Here is a 19,919-nt window from a genome sequence, read left to right as displayed (position 1 = left end):
AAAAAATTCATCCGGATTGCGTTGTATGAGCGACAACAGGACTTTAGAGGCCACCACCCTATTGCGTTTATTGTCGACTGTGAGCAAACGCGGCACCCATCTTGCAGAAACTTTTTTCATGCCCAATTTGTCATGTAAAATAGAAATGACGCTACCTTTTGAGATCCCTGTAACCTCAATTATCTCACTCAACTTTAATCTTCGGTCACTTAACACCATATCGTGGATTTTATTGATCATTTCTGGTGTAGTCACCTCTACAGGACGTCCTGAGCGTGGTTCATCCTTTGTTGATGTACGACCACGTTTAAATTCATTTAACCAGTTATAAATAGTTGCAAGTGAAGGAGAAGATATGCCGTGAACTAAATCCAACTCATTTTTTATTTCCTTTGCTGTTAACCCTTTTATATTAAAATGTTTAATAACAGCTCTAAACTCAATTTTCTCCATTTTTGTAAACAAGCAATTTTTTTTTTAAATGTACGAAAATAAAAAACAACAACCCGACCAATCTGATTGAAACTTCGCAGCATACTGAATCGGTAGTGCCGCTGCATGAAAACAAACCGCTTACAGTACTAGTCGCGCCACCTGTCGGCTTTTATAAGGACTTATTGACCCACCCTCGTACATTTTCATCATAAAATATATCATCTGTTGATAATGGCCTCTGTAACGAGCCCGAAACGTCGAGTAAAGAAGGAAGAAGAACACACGGTGGAAACCCAAAAATCTACTACGATAAAAAAACAACCGTGAAAGCCTCAAAATTATAGCACAATACTACAAAGACTAATAATTAAATTATATGCAAGATTATTCACGCGGCAGGCTTAATTGTAGCAAACTTAACTTATTCGCAAAACTGCAAGCATTTCAACCACAGAACAGATTAATCTATAAGTACCTACTATAATTTTAAGAATATATTTGGATGTTTGTATGTTTGCACCGTCTTTCGGTTTTTCTTTATAAAAATCCACACGTGCAGACGGATTTCGACATAATTTGGACAGTAGACGGAGGCCGACGAGCCGGAGTTTTAGATTTAGCCTGTTGCACCCCGGGGACAGTTTTGCGGTATTTGCGGGAAAAGGGCGCCGCGTACAGGGCCTTGAAACGCGGAATTTATTGCTGCAACCCCCATTTTTTTTATTGAAAATGTCGCTAGAATGTGTAAATTTAAAAAAATATTGATGTTTATTTCAGCTCGATCGGAGGTCAAATGGCAAAGTTAGATGCGAATAATTAATCTCTAATATATTTTTTTTATAATTTTAAATTCAATCCTTTGCACTCTACGTATTCAATTTAGAATTTTTATTTTCAAAAATTAAACCATTCCACTCCGGGGCAGCGCCGGGTGATACTGCTAGTATCATATAAATGTGGAACACATCTTTGAATCCAGTCGAGAATTACGGCTTAATAACGAAGAAATATTACCAATATGTAATGCACGTTTCGTTTACGTTATGACCTTTAATGTATATTATAATACAGATGTAACTATTCAAAATATGTATCCTATATTTTTCCATATTTTAGTCTAGAATTAGGTAATCCTTGTTACAGCTTACCCAGAAGGCAAACTACTTGCTATTATTTTTGTGTTCCCAGATGTCAACACTGTTTTAGATTATTTACTCATTGAGTATATTTCGTAAATTATTAACTGTACTGGTATTGCCTAGATACCACCCTGAAACTATATATATATATATCTAAAAAAAAGTGAACGGACAGGACTAAAACACGGTGACAACTCGATTATCAACCGTGAAAGTCTCAAACAATGCATTATACTATTATAGGGTATAGTTATTTTTTCGGTAGGTGCATTCCATTATATGTTTATTTACAATAACCAACTGGTGGTAGGTATCAGCGCTCGAAATGGAAAAAAATACGAACCGGAGCGCTCGACAGTTTTCTGAAGATTTTTACTTATTTATCAAAGTTTATGTGTTTTTTTTTTATAAAAATAAGTGTGTTAGATTTTCTATTATATGGCTTATCCAGCTCAGATACTATTATAGGGTATAGTTATTTTTTCGGTAGGTGCATTCCATTATATGTTTATTTACAATAACCAACTGGTGGTAGGTATCAGCGCTCGAAATGGAAAAAAATACGAACCGGAGCGCTCGACAGTTTTCTGAAGATTTTTACTTATTTATCAAAGTTTATGTGTTTTTTTTTATAAAAATAAGTGTGTTAGATTTTCTATTATATGGCTTATCCAGCTCAGACGGTCAAATTATTTATTCCACGAGACGGAGCGATAATTTTACTGATTTCACGAACAGGAACGGCGCTCCGGTGCTTTCCGGTCCATTTCGAGCCCTGGCAGGTATGCAATGTCGATGGGTTAGCAGAAGATAATAATTGTATATAGAATTGAAGGCCCTTACCCTTATTATAATGTCTCTACTTTATCGTTCCCTCATGGCTGAGGATTGTAAACATCTTTTTTCATCTTTTGGGCGACGATGTCTTTTCATCCGTCTCGATCCTCTGCTTCTCTTGGGGCTGAATGAATGCTACTGCCAGTCAGCTCTTTCACTTGCTCGCTCCAGCGCGCCGACGTTCTTCTTATGTTTCGCCTTTCCTGGAGGCTACCCAAAATCATCAGTCTCCAGGTTATCCGGCCCGCGCCGAACAATATGTCCAAAAAACTGCAGAATGTGTCTCAAGATATTGATGAGAGCCGTTCCTTTATCTGCAGTCTCTGGATCATTGGCCGGTTCGTCCTGTGCTGTCTCACAAATACGAAGCTTTCGGCGCCAACACCACATGTCGAATCCATCAATTGCCTTCCACTTCCTTGAATATGTATATACGTTGCCGTCAAGCTTATTTCCTTACCGTATCTGGCATATTTTTGTGAGTGACAGTTGGCAGAACTGACGTCAATGGCCACTGAATACTCCGGATGTCATCTTTCGTCAGTGGGAAAACTGATGTATTTATAATGTTATCTGTATATTTTTGGCACCTTCGAAATGTAGGTTAGCAGTTCTAGTTCATGCGCCATTTAGTGTACATTGCCATGTATAGGCGGTCATGACATTGGACCTTCCGCACCTATAGTAAAACTTTTTGTTTGTTACATCTTCAGCTGTATTTAGTAAAGTAGTAATTTCAGAAAATGTTTCAGTCAGTTCGCTTGTTCATTGTGACGGACGGATCGACTTTTCATAGGCCATACAGATTTTAAATAATTAACATGCAAAGCGGTCACTTATAGCTAACCTAATCAGTACGCCAAGTGTTAAAGTTCCATCTACTTACGTATATATTATGTTTTTTAACATCTTTGGTTTCAGTCTTCATTTACGGGTCAATACCATTGTATTTTCGCGTGTTTAGGATCACAGGAACCTAACTACAAATAATTACAAGATAAAAAGAACTTTTTATATACCTACGTTTTTAAATTTTCTGTTGAATCATATAAACTTGACTTGACTAGCTTAAACGATCAAAAAAATTTATAATTGATAGAAATACTGAATAATGAAATGTCATTTCGTATTGATTTCCACAGTAACGCACGTATATAATATTTAATAATTTAGTTGCTAGGACCCCCTAGCAACCAATAATGGTATCGAAATAACTTTTCATACAACACAGAATTAACTAAAAAATGAATTCAATTCTACTTAAAGATGGCTAAAAGTATTAAAAAAAATGCATTGGCATCGTGTTCTGATATATTCTAAAAGTTTCAAATGTCTAGCTATTCGGGAAGTTAGTTAAAAATCGATTGCAAGATTTGTACCGGACAAACAACCACCGGACAAATAAGAATACGACCTAAGAAAAACGTTGTAAAATGCATGTTTTGAGTTAGCCCCGGTTTCGATTATTGGTGACACAAAGCTCTATAGTCTAATGGTACGTTTACATTTGACACTAATATCGTCATATTTATGTATGACACCATATTCACTTAAGTGTAAACAGTAAGTATATTTGTATCTGCCACTTATTTTGCGTGTGTCGACTCTCACCTACCACTTATTCAATCTACTTATATACGCAAATGTAAACACCGCGTATTCGACAAGTTCGAACTTGGAGCGATATATCACCCAAGTTGGACCACCGTCTACTTTTATGTCAAGTACCTGACACAATATTCGTAGTTTGACAGGTACCTAGTGAATTGCATATGTATATTTCTAAAACAACGGACAATCAATAATCATAGGTACACCATAAATGTATGCCCAACGTTTACGTTAATAAATGTACTGTAGCGATCTGTCAAAAATCATAGACAATGAGAAATAAATCGGATGTGCCGTGTTCTATGGATTTTGTTCGAAAATAAAATATCGCTTGTTCTCGGCACATACGATTAATTCTGATGCACTCTGTGAAGAAAAAATGCGCTTCAAATGGTATTACCTAATTCATTTTGGCCCACACCTGCACTCGTATTAGGTACGATAATATTATATTGAATATGCAATGACGATCAAGTGCTAGATATCGCAATGTTACTGTTAATCGTTCTTCTACGCATTTCTGAATTGTGTGTCTTGTTTTTTGGCAAAAGGTCCAATCTTGCAAACTAAAGTTCACAAATTGAGTTGGATCTTCGATTTTAAACTCTGACATTAAACGGAAGGCACCTAGTTCTTCTCGTCGCTGAATCCATTCCCGCACCCATCTAGACCATTTTTTCCTCCTTTTTGTTCCCAAAAGACTTAAAATAATAACACTCGCTGCTTTCTTTTTTAACATTCCCATATTGACAACTGACATAACGTTTTTGAGAAGTATACAAAATAAGTGTCCGAATAAATTACAATATCATATGTAAACACCGCATATATTTATTCCAATGTTGCCATTGAATAAAGTGTCGAGACTTTATTTCAACGAGAAGTATACCAGAATTTTATGTCAGATCCATGCAGGTGTAAACAGTAAATGAAATTTTATGTCCGACACATAAAATAAGTATAACGGTATAAGTGTCAGATGTAAACGTACCATAAGGCCCTCCTCCCACGGCGCAACTTATGTCCGTCGGAACTGAAACTAAAATTCCAGCCAGTATCTAGCTAATGTATTTCAATGGCGGCTCGCTGACGGCGAGACTGGAATCTCTCAGCTTCAAAACGGTTGCGAAGAGATGCGACATGCTAGTCGCGCGGTCTCTGAAGTTTCCAGTCACCGTAAAACAGTGGTACCAACATCATTAGATTTCGGTGAAAAATCATATTTTCTTACCAAAATTGGTTAAATATTAATTGGAAAATCAAAAACGCTAACGCTGAAAATATGTAAACGCTGCAGCGCCCGTGTTGTCAGTTTTTGTACAACACGGTTGATAGTTGAGTTTGACAGTTTGAGGTTATGTGATTATTATTTCAACTGGGTTTCAGTAGCGCCGTGTGCGAAGCATCACATTGGTCAGTTTATGAGTTCTTTCACAAACCAGTTTGAAGAAAAAATGCGCTTCAAATGGTATTACCTAATTCATTTTGGCCCACACCTGCACTCGTATTAGGTACGATAATATTATATTGAATATGCAATGACGATCAAGTGCTAGATATCGCAAAGTTACTGTTAATCGTTCTTCTACGCATTTCTGAATTGTGTGTCTTGTTTTTTGGCAAAAGGTCCAATCTTGCAAACTAAAGTTCACAAATTGAGTTGGATCTTCGATTTTAAACTCTGACATTAAACGGAAGGCACCTAGTTCTTCTCGTCGCTGAATCCATTCCCGCATCCATCTAGACCAGGGGGGGGCAAACTTTTTGGATGGAGGGCCAAATTCAAGAATTCAAAATGAGTGGCGGGCCGCAAGTAAAATACCATTTTTAGATATACACTATTTATTATCACGAAAAATAAACATTACAAAAAAATTAATTAGAAGAACGAAACTGTTTTTTTTAACATTTTTTTAAATTCAGGTGTTAATTTTGTAGTTGATATTCTCAAAACTGCTTGTAAATGGGCATCGGAGATATTTGATCGTAAAGAATTTTTATTGAGGTTCATGATCGAAAATGTTTGTTCACATATATAGGTTGATCCAAAAATAACGAACATTTTTCTTGCATAATCTTTAAGTTGGTCGAATTTGTCTGAATTAAGGGCTTTGTAAAATTTGGAGATTTCTTCACGACGATGCAATTCTCTTAAATCAGTGTCACACTGCAGATCAATAATCTTAAGTTGTAGCTCTGTCGGTACACCATGCCCCCCACATCTTGACGCGGGCCCCGAAGCCAGGGTCTTGGGCGGGCCCCCTACCTATCGCTATGGTTAAAGGCAGTCTGACGCTCTCCAGTATTGTTTTTCAAATGGTGTTCGAGGTCAAATAAAATTCAGTGTAATTTAGCGATTTTTTAACACAGTATTTCTCAACACGTCCCAACAACTATATGTTTTAAAATGGTAATAAGTTAGAAGTAAGCTAGCGCCGCAGGCGACTTTTTTTTGCTATTAGAGCAAAATTAAGATGTATGTTTATCTCATTTATCTGGTCGACCCGTCACGCTGGCCCCCCCCTGAGCCCGGGCCCCTAGGCTAGAGCCCTGTCAGCTCCCCCCTTGTGGGGGCCATGCGGTACACTATCAATATCTATTGAAAATGGATTGCGTACTATTGCTAAGCTTGTCTCATTTTTTTGGAAGTCACCAAATCTTTGTGAAAAATCGTCATTCAGAGCTTTAATAATTTTACCATATTATTCAAATTTATATTCTGGTATATTCAGCAACTTCAAAGTTGGAAAGTGGTCCACGTTGTTATTCGATATTTGTCGAAGGATTAACTTGAGTTTTAATTGAAATCCAATCAAACTTTTTACCATATCATGGGCATATATTTTTTTTCCTTGCAACGCGGAGTTAAAAGTATTTAAATATGTCACGATGTTCAACGTCGAAAATATTGGTTACATAGTGTGAGACGAGACGCAAGGAAGACGTACCTACTGAGATAACACATTTACGAAACAACAAATTCTTCAAATTTTAATCTATTGTCAATATTTCTTAAAAAAATATAAAAAAGTTATTCGTAATCAGAAGTACAATTAATGATGGCGGGCCGCAAAAAAATACCCGGCGGGCCACATGCGGCCCGCGGGCCGCAGTTTGCCCCCCCCTGATCTAGACCATTTTTTCCTCCTTTTTGTTGCCAAAAGACTTATAGAAAGATAGAAAATAATAACACTCGCTGCTTTCTTTTTTAACATTCCCATATTGACAACTGACATAACGTTTTTGAGAAGTATACGAAATAAGTGTCCGAATAAGTTACAATACCATATGTAAACACCGCATATATTTATTCCAAATGTTGCCATTGAATAAAGTGTCGAGACTTTATTTCAACGAGAAGTATACGAGCATTTTATGTCAGATCCATGCAGGTGTAAACAGTAAGTGAATTTTTATGTCAGACACATAACATAAGTATAACGGTATAAGTGTCAGATGTAAACGTGCCATAAGTCGTATATATGTATTATATCCGTTTACAAGATGACGTAGTGTTTTATTTAATTAATTTCATAGTAGCAAAATTTTTATTTGCGTTTATTTCAAAACTATGTTATTGTAGACATGGCCCCCACAATGGGGTTGACAGGGCTCTAGCCTGGGGGCCCGGCGTGGTGACTCAACCAGATAAGTGAGATAAACGCACATCACAAATTTACCTCAATAGTAAAAAAGTCGCCTGCGGCGCTAACTTACTTAAAATGTTAATGTTAATTATGGTTTTAAAGCATGTAGTTATGCGATGTGATTGTTGATGTACATAATAAAATATGTCACTAATTCATGTGGATGTATTAAAAATCGTTAAAAATATCCTAAATACTCTTAATTTTACTTCGAACACCATTTACAACGTTACTGTAGAGCGCCATACTGCCTTTAATCTTAGTGATAGGTAGGGGGGCCTACCAAAGATCCTGGCCTGGGGGCCCGGCTTGCATTGTGATTGTAGGTGATCCTGACCTAAATCATCGTTTTGTAATACAACTTATTAAGTACTCCATTCTGTTTGTATCTTGTGCCTATTTTAAATTCAACTCTTTGTTCAGCACATTATGCCTAATTCCAGTAGCACGATTATTATATGTTAAAAACTATTAAACAATAACAATAACAGAAAAAAATGCGATAAGTAAAATTAATTATTAACATATCGATAGCTAGATATTAAGATAAGGTATTACAATTACTTAGTAGTATAATATAGAAAAGTCTGCTACAATGAAAGTGAGTCACATAGGGTGGGAGGAAATACTGAGAATCAAGAACTACAGTGAAGTTTGTTGTGAATCAGCGGGAGAAGAAAAATTAATAAAACATAAGGAATTCATAACATTTTAAATTAAAGTAAAACACAATATAATACTTATAGAACTTTTTCCGCATAACTTCTTTGATTAAATTATGAACATAATATTATGTAAAATTATAAACACAGATTATGTGGGATCACTAAATGAAGATCTGAGGATTACAATTATCAAAGAGCACAGGTAACCAAGTTGAAGTTAAAGCTGCAGGTGCGATTATAAATTTATTATTATTATAATATAATATAAGAGTCGCATAGAGTCAACATAATTCTCATTCTCCAGAATTCAAGTTTTGAATAATTAACAATATAAAAATAATAACATTTTATACACAATATGCGTGCATGAAATGTACTGCGATGTTAGTAATAAAAAGCAGCTATCTCTTCATACAGAGCAGTTACGTGTTTGATTTTTCATTTTCGTGCATAAAAAATAATGTATTGTAATAGGTACTTACCCACAGTGTGAAAAATGATCATAACATTCCTAATTATAGATCCACCAGTATAAGTTGTCAGTTGAGTGAGGGCGTCACATGTTGACATTTGACATACGACTTAATACTTTTTATACTGTGATGAGCTTCTTCTTTCTTTGGCCATATCCTCCCCTTAATTGGAGCATATGGACACCACAAGGAGAATCCCTGTCGCTCGCCAGTCTTCTTGCTTCGTTCCAGGTCAAACCAGCATCCCGTAGCTCCGCCGTGTACACTATAGATAGTATTTATGACGCCGGAATCCGGTCAGCTTGAAGAATAGGCAAGCCAGGTTGAGGTTCTGTTCTGGCATCCGCAGCACGTGGCCGAGTCAGGTCCAACGTCGCCTCTTCACTCTCAGCGTGATGAGAGGCTGCTTGGTGCATTCTCTTATCTCCTCGTTGCTCCTAACGTCATCCAGTATCCGTCGCAAACATCTGTTTTTGAAGCTCAGTATACGGTTGCTCTGAGCCTTCGTAAGGTGCCACGATTCGCTTTCAGCGTCAGAATCAGTGATGCCAACCGTACTATAATTATAGTACAGTACTATAATTTTAATTCCGCGAAAAATGTAAAATACTATAATTTTACGCCAAATATACCAAAATACTATAATTTTAAGGAATTCAAGACGAAAAATGTTCCTGTACTATATATTTTTTAGAAATACTATAATTTTTACGCCTTCGTACTATAATCAGCATAGAAAAAGATGGCAACACTGGTCAGAATGCAAGCGTCGAATAGGCGGCATTTGATTTTGGCCGAGTAACATCGTGAGTCCCAGACATCCGCATCGAGTTGAATGTTGCTCCAGCCATTCCCATTCGGACGAGCTTAGTAGTTATACATTCGAATACCGGACAATTTTTGTTGGCATATCTATTATGTTTTACTCGTTTGTCACTTGGTGGCGAAGGTGGAGGTAGACTGATCCAAACCTTACCTACTAAACTTTGTTAGTCAAACGTATTTTTGTAATATTCTTTTGTAATTCGACATTCCTATATCCATTGCAAAAAAGTATTGGTTGAGCATTGGTGGCGTGAAAGCTATTCTGCTTTATACTCGTACGTCGAATTTTTATGGGACAACTTTTGTTCAACATTATTTTTTTATTAAAATATTGGACGCCCATACTCCTGCGCACCCTCGAGTACCAGTAAGTTCGCCCCAGTGGGTCTATTCTATACACAAGGCGGCTATCGACTATAGCTTATCATATTTATGTATTGAGAGGTTAATCGTAACGATAAGTTAACCGTCTAAACCAGGGCTAGTCAACCTTTCTATACCTACCGCCCACTTTTGTATCTCTGTTAGTAGTAAAATTTTCTAACCGCCCACCGGTTCCACGGTAATGGTGATTTATAAAGTAGGGAAGTAACTTTACTTTAGCATGACATGTTAAAGCATATAATAATAATTACTTACCAAATACTTTATGTCAGACTTTCGCTAAGTTTGGCAGAATCAATCTTTATAAAACAATTTACTGTAGTTAAATCTATCTTTTATTTATACTTTGCATACATAGAAGCATGAAGTTGTCATGGGGAATTTTATGAAAACATAATGAAAATGTTTTTAAAACCCCTACCGCCCACCATGCAAGCTGGAACGCCCACTAGTGTTCGGTAGGGCCAGGTTGATTACCCCTGGTCTAAACTGTCAAAAAGTGCTATCTTTTAACAGCTCCTTTCTTGGGTGTGTTAACTTTTAGAGCGAGATGGAAAGTTTTGACAGTTTACACGGCTAACTTTTGTAACAATTAAAATACCTCAATACATAAATATGATAAACTACCGTCGATAGCCGCCGTGTGTATAGAATAGTCAATAGACCCACTGAGCCATTCACATATTTTAATTCATACAATGTTTCTCCACCAATAATTATCGTGATAAAATAAGTACAAAGTACATCAGCCTTATTATTATATTAGGTGCAGGGTGCTATTGAACACTGGCTGGTACTACTATACCAACGAAACAACGCGTATTTCGCGAACCGCGAGGTCAGCGTACAAAAAATGTCGGGTAAAAAATCTTTTATGCGGAGCCATGCATAATTGTATTATTTTTTCCCAACCGGACTCAGTTCCGCCTCAAGTTCGAGGTCCTCTCGAAATCTTCCGGCAGTGTGTAGCGGTCAGCCGGCCGCACGTAATTTTTCCCCATTCAATGTCAGACTGGATAGAATTTTTCGGGTGTTTGCTGCGACATTGAAAAGTTGGATCTTTCGGGGAAGCCCCGCAGGGGTGGAATCCGATATGCCGGATACAGTCGACATCGTATGAAGTTTGAAACGGGTTTTGTAATGCCGGAATCCCGCGTGAGTTCTTAATTCCTAAATCTCCGGACTGTAAATGATTAAAATAGTGTATTTCTGTGAACCAAAGATTTATTATTTAAAGACAAATCGGCGTTCTCAGCAACGTTTTTCTTGTCAGATAAAGCATTTTTAAATAGTTTGCAAAATACGCGTCTGACGTTTGGTGTTAAAATTAGTGTTTTTCGATACAGTAAACAGTTTCAAATTTTTCACAAAAAATCTAGAATATTACACAAATTTTCTTGAAAACCAAAATGCTGGCCTCATATACCTACATATTTTATTTAACCAAACAATTAAATGCAACATAATATGTAAGTATTACGATATTCAAGTGTAGACCAACTTTCGTTCCTGATTATGTTTTGATGTCAATTAATTCTTCTTCAATATTATTTTGTTCTCGCTAAGCAATCTTTAAGTGCCAGCAAAGTCAAGCAGAGTGCCATTTTCTAGACATTTTTGCAAAGCGTTGGAGCAGAGTTCGGAGCAGGAGCACGGAGCAGTGGAGCAATGGGGTTTTACCCGGAGCACCGAAAATTTGTAGTGCTCCCCATTGCTCAGATGTTTTTTTTTATTATTAAATTTTTGTCCTAAAATCCAATGAAAATATTATGTTTGAGACTTTGCAACACTGGAATTGATGAATTGATGATGAATTGGTCACTGAGTGATACATAACCTCACTTTTTTGACAGAAGAGGCAGATAATGAAAGATGACTTGCTGTCGGAATTTTGTTTAATATAATTAATAATGAAAAGGACGAATAATACACCTTATTTCAAAACTACTTTTTTTTTGTATTTCTTGGAGCGAAAAAGCTCAAAAAATCGTCCGCTCCAACCTTCTGCGTTTTTGTTAATTTAAAAAAAAATCTAGCAATTTTTTCTGCCAACTAGCTTATTTTTTATCCTATCTGGTTGGTATATTTTTGTCAATGGCAGTTGGCAACATTCGGCAAGATTCTTAATACATCTGATAAATATTATCATCTGCCTGGTTCTATTTACTACTGGATGAAGGCGTCTCCAAGCCAATTCAATTCCTCTCAGTCATGTGAATTGCGTTGCTGCGGATGTGGTTTATCATAGCTAAACTATAATTTTGGACTTCCGGACGTTTTCTACGTCTAGGTACTACTGGAAGACTAGATTTTTCCAGCGATTTGATTGTCTTTGAACTATGTATATACATGTCATATCCATTTCAGATTTTTATCTGACTATTACATCACACACTTTGAACAAATGAACTTTGTTTTTCCTTTATCTGATCATTCCGTGTTTTGTCCTAACGCGTTATACCAGTGGCGAAGGCTCCATAGTAGGGGATTATTTGAAGCCTACCTTCTAAGAAAAATAGATAGAAAGTATTTAAATTTAAATAAATAAAAAATGTGTGGGAACCAATCCATCTTCAGAATAATTAATTAATAAAAAAATAAAAATGAGAGCCAGCCATCTATCTTCGAATTTAGAATAAATAAAAAATGTGTCAAGCCTCTAGCGAGTATTGAAATATCGATTCATTTAAGAAGATTTTGGCGTGCTTTTTGTATGAACCTTTTTCTCATAATCTAAAGATGTCTACAGTCGTCCATACAAACCTGTAAGCTATTGACCCGAAGCCTACATATCGTCACCGTTTTAGCAAAACCATCTATGTGCACTTTCTCAAATTGTGCAGGAGAAGGATAAAACTGAATAAAAAAATAATGTTACATTTAAACATTAAAATTATGAAGAATGCTTTATTATAATCAGAAAATGGTCTAAGATTATTATTTTGTTTACAAAAATCTTTTATTTTTAATACAAAAATAATAAAAATACAGTTTGTGATGTCACATAAGTTGTTTTGACCGTTTTGTAAATACACATAGTTTAATTTATTCATCAAAATGTGAGTAATAATAAATTCATGAAAAACTGTTACATAAATAATAGTTGAAATATACATAGTGCGTTAGTGATAAATTGCAATATCATTTTATTAATTATTATGCAATAGTGAGATGATATTATATTTATAAGTTCGTTTACTTTCTATTAGCAGGTTTAAATGTTAGGTTATCGTAGAAATAGTGGTGATCTTTCTCTATTACACTTTTTAATTCCTGAAGGTGTATGTATTTCGACTGCGATATTGGCAATGATTCATTATATATATATTACAAAGGCAGTCAAAAAGTTGCACTGATAAAGTTGAGTTTGTAAAAGATTGTTCCATCTGGTAGATACTGTAACATTTTAATATCATATACAACAGGATCTCCGATTCGTTTTCCTGGTCTGATTGAACTTAATCCAGATTTAATCTTATCCATAATTCTTAAAAATTTTAAATCAATGACATTAATTTTATAAGGTTGTTTTGGTCTTGCTAGCCACATACGTGCTATATAATCAAATGGTGAATATATTGGAGGCTTAAAATACTTTTCTTAGGTGGCATGTGCACTATCGGCCTCTATCATGGTGTGGCCTTTTTCCAGAAAAAGCTGTTGAATCTCGATGTTTTTTCTCTTTAAAGATATAACTAAGAGCAGTAGCGAATAATTTATTTCGGTTTTGATATCCACACCCATCCGATATTAGAATTATTTCATTGTATTGTCCTGCTTTCGATGAGAAGAGACAAATTCATTAGAAGATACATTATGAAGAATGTATATGGTGAAATTGTGTAGTTGCAGCTTTTGTTTATAATACATTTGTGCCTGTGTTTTGGACATAGCAGCACACTTTGGAGATCCATTGTGATTACTAACCGTCCAGTAATACTTCTCGTACTCTCCTTCATTTCATTTTTGGTCTTCTAGCATATTTTTTTTTTTTAATAATGTGGCTATTGTATTTCATTTCTGAAACATTCTTCATTTTATAACTACAGCAGATGGCAGTGATGGCACACTGATCTTTACGTGGTTGGTGGATACTGATTTTTTGGTGGTAAATATACTGGAGTATATTCTGCTGCTTTATGACCATTTTCCAGAGACCATTTTTTATATTCATCATGCATTTGTATTTTGGATCGGAAACACGATTCCACATACACCCTGGAGGTATTTTCTCTGCAATAATGGCTGGGAACTTTGGAATTAGATCCAACCATAATGTAACATTTTTCCACAAATCTCTCCGTTTTGATTTTTGGTTGCACTACCAATTATTTATCTTCATTCAGATTCTTATTACCTGTCATTGTTGCTTTCAATTGGCCACTGTCATCGAGACGTTTGTAGTTGTTTATCCAACTTTTAAATTAATTCTCGCCTATACCCTATTGACCATGTAGGCATCTTCCAGAAATTATTGAATATTTCCTGTCTCTCTTTTTGAGAAAGCATCTTTCAAACCGTCGTGCAAGACCATAATGCATAGCATATAACATAGAAACAAAGTATGTGTAGCCAAACTGTAAAAAAACATTACACTCTCGATATCAAAATACCACCTTACTTATATGTTACTATAATATACACATAGTTGTTTTTGTGAACCGTGGTTTTTGAACCTTACACATAGCTGTTTTTTATTTTTTGAAATAACTTCGGAGCGAGTTTACCCAACACATAGATCATTTTACTGGCCTATAGAGAAAAAAATAAGGAATGACTTGGTATTTAAAAGTCATTTTTGATAAAAGTGACACATAGATGGTTTTGCTAAAACGGTGACGATATTATGTATAGTCTGACTTTTGGAAGTTGCGTAGACCTTTGAAACTAAAGATGAAAGACAGACAATTTTAATGTTTTGAATTTTTTATTTATTGAGTATTAGGGAATAATAAATTTTGAAACTCTTGTAATCTTTTTTTCGTGACAAGAAATAGACACAACGCCTTGCACCGCACGCATAAGTACCTAAAGCGGTCGGACTCAATAAGATAATTTAAAAAAATAATTTATCTCGTGATTTTTATTTATCAGTTAATTCGTCATAGACTAAGACAATTTATTCAGTCAGTTATGTCAGTTGAGATCTGATATTGTACCTAAGTCTGTGTTTTAAATATAGAAGTATTTTAAAATGTCTAGTTTTATGGGGAACAGATACACAACAACGGATTTCTTCAAAGATGACAATATATTTTGAGCGTATGTTACGTTTATCAATGTTAAGAAAAATATATAATTCAAACTCATTGCTTAATTTTTGTGTCACATTTATCAGTAGTAATATTGGATTATCTTGTTATTCTCCCGTAAGTATATCTGACAAGTGTGCTGTCTCCACAGCTTACCTCTTTCCAAAAGTCAACCTTCGCCACTGCATTATACCCAGCATGCACCTTTCCATATTGCGCAACAAATATATTATCATGTAGGTGCTACCTGTAAATAATTGTGATTACAGCGTGAAGGTAATAAAATAAGTAATATTTGTGCGTAACAAATCATCGAATTAATTTGTTTTCTTCTTCTTTTTGTTGTAGATGTTCAAGGAGAAGAAGCAAGTGCTGGCGGCAGAGCTGCGGGACCTGGATGTCTTCATGCGAGTTCTTAAAGCCAGCAGTGCAAGACTACGGATACTCAAGTGCTTCCAGGTACCGATTGTCTGTTACTCTATTATTCAATGACAGTGGCACGCGAATATAGGAACAGGAAATAGTAGGGGGCGAAAAGTTTGATTTCGTCTGCGTGAACTTCAAACTGGTACATAGTCCCTTGCAGTTATTAGACGCATTCTTTGAAAAGATCTGTTTGAATTCGAGTCAGAACTAGAAGTTAACACTAATTTAACATTTTTATAGATGCCTTTTGTTTCTTCTCTTTCCTCGACGTTACATCACACGCAATTCCCCTCATTCTTCATTTCCCTTTACCAGTGGCAAGGGGTGGAGGTAGGCTGTTAACTGTATCACTGCTAGCCAATTTTTACTATGTGGACACTTGTAGGTCAGCTATTTTTGGAATAATATAAATCCCTTTAAAAATATGAAATAAGAACAGAATGATAAACAAATCAACATGTTTCTCGATTTTATTGTGAATATTTTTACACTAAAGTTTGCAAACAGTTTATTCAGAAGTTATGACGTTTAGAAGAACGCACGAGTTAATCGTCCATGACCTGACACGACTAGGGTTTCCAATCCCGGGATCCCGAGCTATTTTCGATACCTATGAATCCCAGGATTGATAAACATAATCCCGGGATTTCGGGATTGATTTTTTTATCAATTTTTATGGAACATAAAATAAAAGCGAAAATATAACAGAAAAAATACTTTTAATAAAAAATAACTACATTAGAAATAAGCTGAGTTTGAATGAAGTTTGATTTATACCCATGTGTAAGTTGCTGATTCATTTTATTTTATCACATAAATTATTAAAAATGAAAAAGATTGGGAAAAAACAATGCGTCGCACTTTTAACAAAGTAATTCCACCGCCATCTCATACGTTTTATGGCAATTTCATATTTGGCTGACTAATTAGATTTATGAAGCGGAAAGGCCATAAGTACGCCATGATTATTTGCTTTACTATTTTAAATCTCGCTAATCCATTCGTTAAGTCTTTACTATCAGAAACAGCAATCTCGTATTAAATTCACATTATTATTTATATATTCTTCTTCTTTCGACCATGTCCGATCCTGATAGGATCATATGGGCCTCCACAGAGTGGAGGTTTTTATTGACAGATTTTGTTTTTTACGAGAAATGGATGTCAGCCACTTGCTCAACCTATTAGGTCCATACCCTGACACACACAAATTGAAAAACAATTTTTGTACTTGCCAGACCCAGGATTCGAACCTGGGACCCACGGCTTTGTAGTCCAACGCTTATGCCGCGCGGCCACCGTGGGCGTATATATATTATTTACTCCATTAAACTTATGTATTTCCAAGATTGAACGTAGATATACAATATTAACAATAAATGTCTTAAATATTATAAATTATACTAGATTTATTTTTGACTGATTTTATCAATGTTATGTGTAAATATAAAAATTGTATATTAACAATGGAAAAAAATGCCAATCCCGGGATCAGAATTTTGGCTCGGGATTGGATTCCCTAGACACAACATACATGCTTTGACGAGTTAACTCGGCTCTGGCAGTGATCAGGGGTTCGACATAAATAGTGTACACTAAACTTTCTCAGTCATTGTTTTCATTAATTGGAGTTGACCTCTTTTGAAAATTATCACTTGATTATTCAGTCACTTTCTCTATAAAAGCATTAAGAAAACATGCTAACCAACACTGATTGTTTCACACATTTACGCAATATCGAAACAGTTACAGCGAAAAGGTATAGTGCGTTTTTACATATCTTCAAACAAAAACTGTTCTAAAATAGAATAATACCCCGTTTACACATGCATGGATACTGCTGACAGAATTTATTATCGGTGGCCCAACAACAAAATGCACGTCATAACAACAAATCGTGTAAATTGCAATATTGCATGCATGAATCAAAAAAGTCCAAAAGCTTCTGAATTTTCACGCGACAATTGGACCATGTAATATCAGCGCTTAAAATAGAAAATTTTAAGAACCGGAGCGCTCAATAATTTTCCAAAAATATTACTGAACATAGTTAAGTATCTAATTTTATGTATAGGTATTTTATAAAAATGAGTGTCTTAGATTTTTTTATTATGGCCAATGTAGCTCAGATAGTCAAATAAATTTTTCCACGAGATTTCGTGAACCGGAACGGCGTTCCGGCCCGTTTCGATCCCAATGCAATGTCTGCGCCTGCGCAATAGAACGACAGTAGTAAAAAAGAGAAACTACATCGCGCAGAGATACATTTTGAGGTTAAACGATTTTCATGACCTGTCAAATAGTACCATAAAATGACAACATCGCGTCTCGTTTAATTTTGAAGAGTGAGATTGGCGAGACAATCAGTACTTTTACATGTAAACAGTTATTATCACGATAGTCTAAAATACACACTATTGGTGCAAGTAAATCCATGCATGTGTACAGGCGCTATAAATAATGCAACGACATTCGTGCTGTGAGAAATGAATACAACATATTATAATGAAATAATCTTGGTGGTTGTTTACGTTGTAGACGCTGGAAACGTTTGTGCAGATAAATTTGTACAGACTGCGCACGCACACCTTACAGGGAACGTTACTGTCAATCATATAAAGGTTTGGCACCAGTGCCCTAATTGAATAAGGAAATAAGAATATGTGCACATTCTAGTTAGTCCTAGACACACATAAGATAAGAGAATTGGGCCCAAATTTATGATTGTGTGCACTCATTTCACATTCATTCAGTCAGGCTATGATAATAAATTACTGATAAGCCAATCAAAGAAATACAATTCATAACTCTTCATTATTTTATGTCTAGCTACTCAAGCGAGCAAGTGTGTTAGGATGAATAATTTTATTACCAATCAGTGTTGCCAACTGTCGTTGACAAAAACATGCCAGACGGGGTACGAAAACAAGTTATTTGGCAGGAAAAAAACGCTAGATTTTGTGTTTAGGTAATACCGGAGAGTGGAATACCCGATAATCGTCAATCTGAACATACATAACGAATATTTTTTGACTATTATCTACTTTGTCTTGGTTTAGGCAGGGTTTAATTGAATTTTAAAACCTAACAAATACTATCTATATATTGTAGTCTTAAACATAGGTACTTACATAATTTTGAAAAACACTTCTGAGGAAATATATTATAACCAATAGAAAAAATCACCCGGCAGGAATCGAAGTCCGCGCATTATCCACTATGCTATGAGGTGTCATACTAATTAAGACAAATTTTAACTATTGGCCTTGTAATACCTACTCATCAGCGCTCTTCTAAATCAAGCTACTATTGGAAATCGGTTTTTGTTTATTAAATCAAAGTAGCTACCTACTACTTCAATTATTAACCGACTTCACGGATTTCTCCAATATTACTTACTCGAACTTGCTAATAATTTTTAATTAACTAGTCTTAAAGTTCAATGAAAGTAAATACGTTTGACTGACAAAGTTTAGTGTGCACTTATCTTGGATCTTAACAGTATACCTCCACCCTTCGCCACTGATAGGTATTGTCAATATGTATTGCTGATCGGGGATCTGATCAAATAGCATCGTGCTTCATGCAGCATTTGCAGAATCTTCCAGAAACAGTGACTAATATAGTAGCCTATTCAGACTCACCTGTCCAGGGCAAAACAAAAACAAACCTTTCTTCAGCATTGTCTTATTTTGTCATTTGTACATCCGTTTAATGTGGTGGAAATGTCAGCAGAAACTTTTCTCTCTTATTCGGACTTACTGAAAACCACTTTCATTAAGAAGTCAAAGTGTGTTGAAGGGCAACCGATCAATTGGCACAGTATAAACTGGCTACGGTATGAAAAACTATTCGGTAATATAAAATTCAAATACTCTCTCAACAATGAAGTTGTTAAGGAATTCCAGAGGGCGTCCACATATTCCTAGAATACCGAGGACTCATATACCTGCCCGAATAAATCCTCAAAAAAAGAAGGACTTACTAAGCATGATGTAATTGATAGATCCCGTGTATCATACTTTCTATCATTCACTTTGACCATGTTTAGGAAAAAGGGCGTAACCCACACAGAACAAATTTTACAGGAGAGGCAAAAAACGTTTTTTGAATGATTTTGGTTTAATATTAATAAAAAAATACATAGACATTTGGTGCATGATGATTGATGATTTGGTGTAATATCTTTTCGATCTACTAATAATTAAAGAAGTTATTACAGTAA

General features: G+C 35.4%; 1 protein-coding gene across 1 annotated transcript in view; it reads left to right on the top strand.

Annotated features, from left to right (window-relative positions):
• Positions 1-19,919, top strand: part of Pat1 (Protein interacting with APP tail-1) — a 61,378-nt gene that overhangs the window by 22,832 nt on the left and 18,627 nt on the right. The window contains exon 2 of the mRNA XM_085944888.1: positions 15,617-15,727. Within this exon, the coding sequence (XP_085801014.1) occupies positions 15,617-15,727 (111 nt within the window). The remainder of the gene's footprint in view (positions 1-15,616; positions 15,728-19,919) is intronic.

The sequence above is a fragment of the Rhyacophila brunnea genome, unplaced genomic scaffold (assembly GCF_057557595.1).
Source record: "Rhyacophila brunnea isolate RB1 unplaced genomic scaffold, BYU_Rbru_1.0 scaffold_17, whole genome shotgun sequence".
In the NCBI taxonomy this organism is placed as follows: Eukaryota; Metazoa; Arthropoda; class Insecta; order Trichoptera; family Rhyacophilidae; genus Rhyacophila; species Rhyacophila brunnea.
Note: the sequence above shows the minus strand (reverse complement) of the source record. Positions and strands in the feature narration are given on the sequence as shown.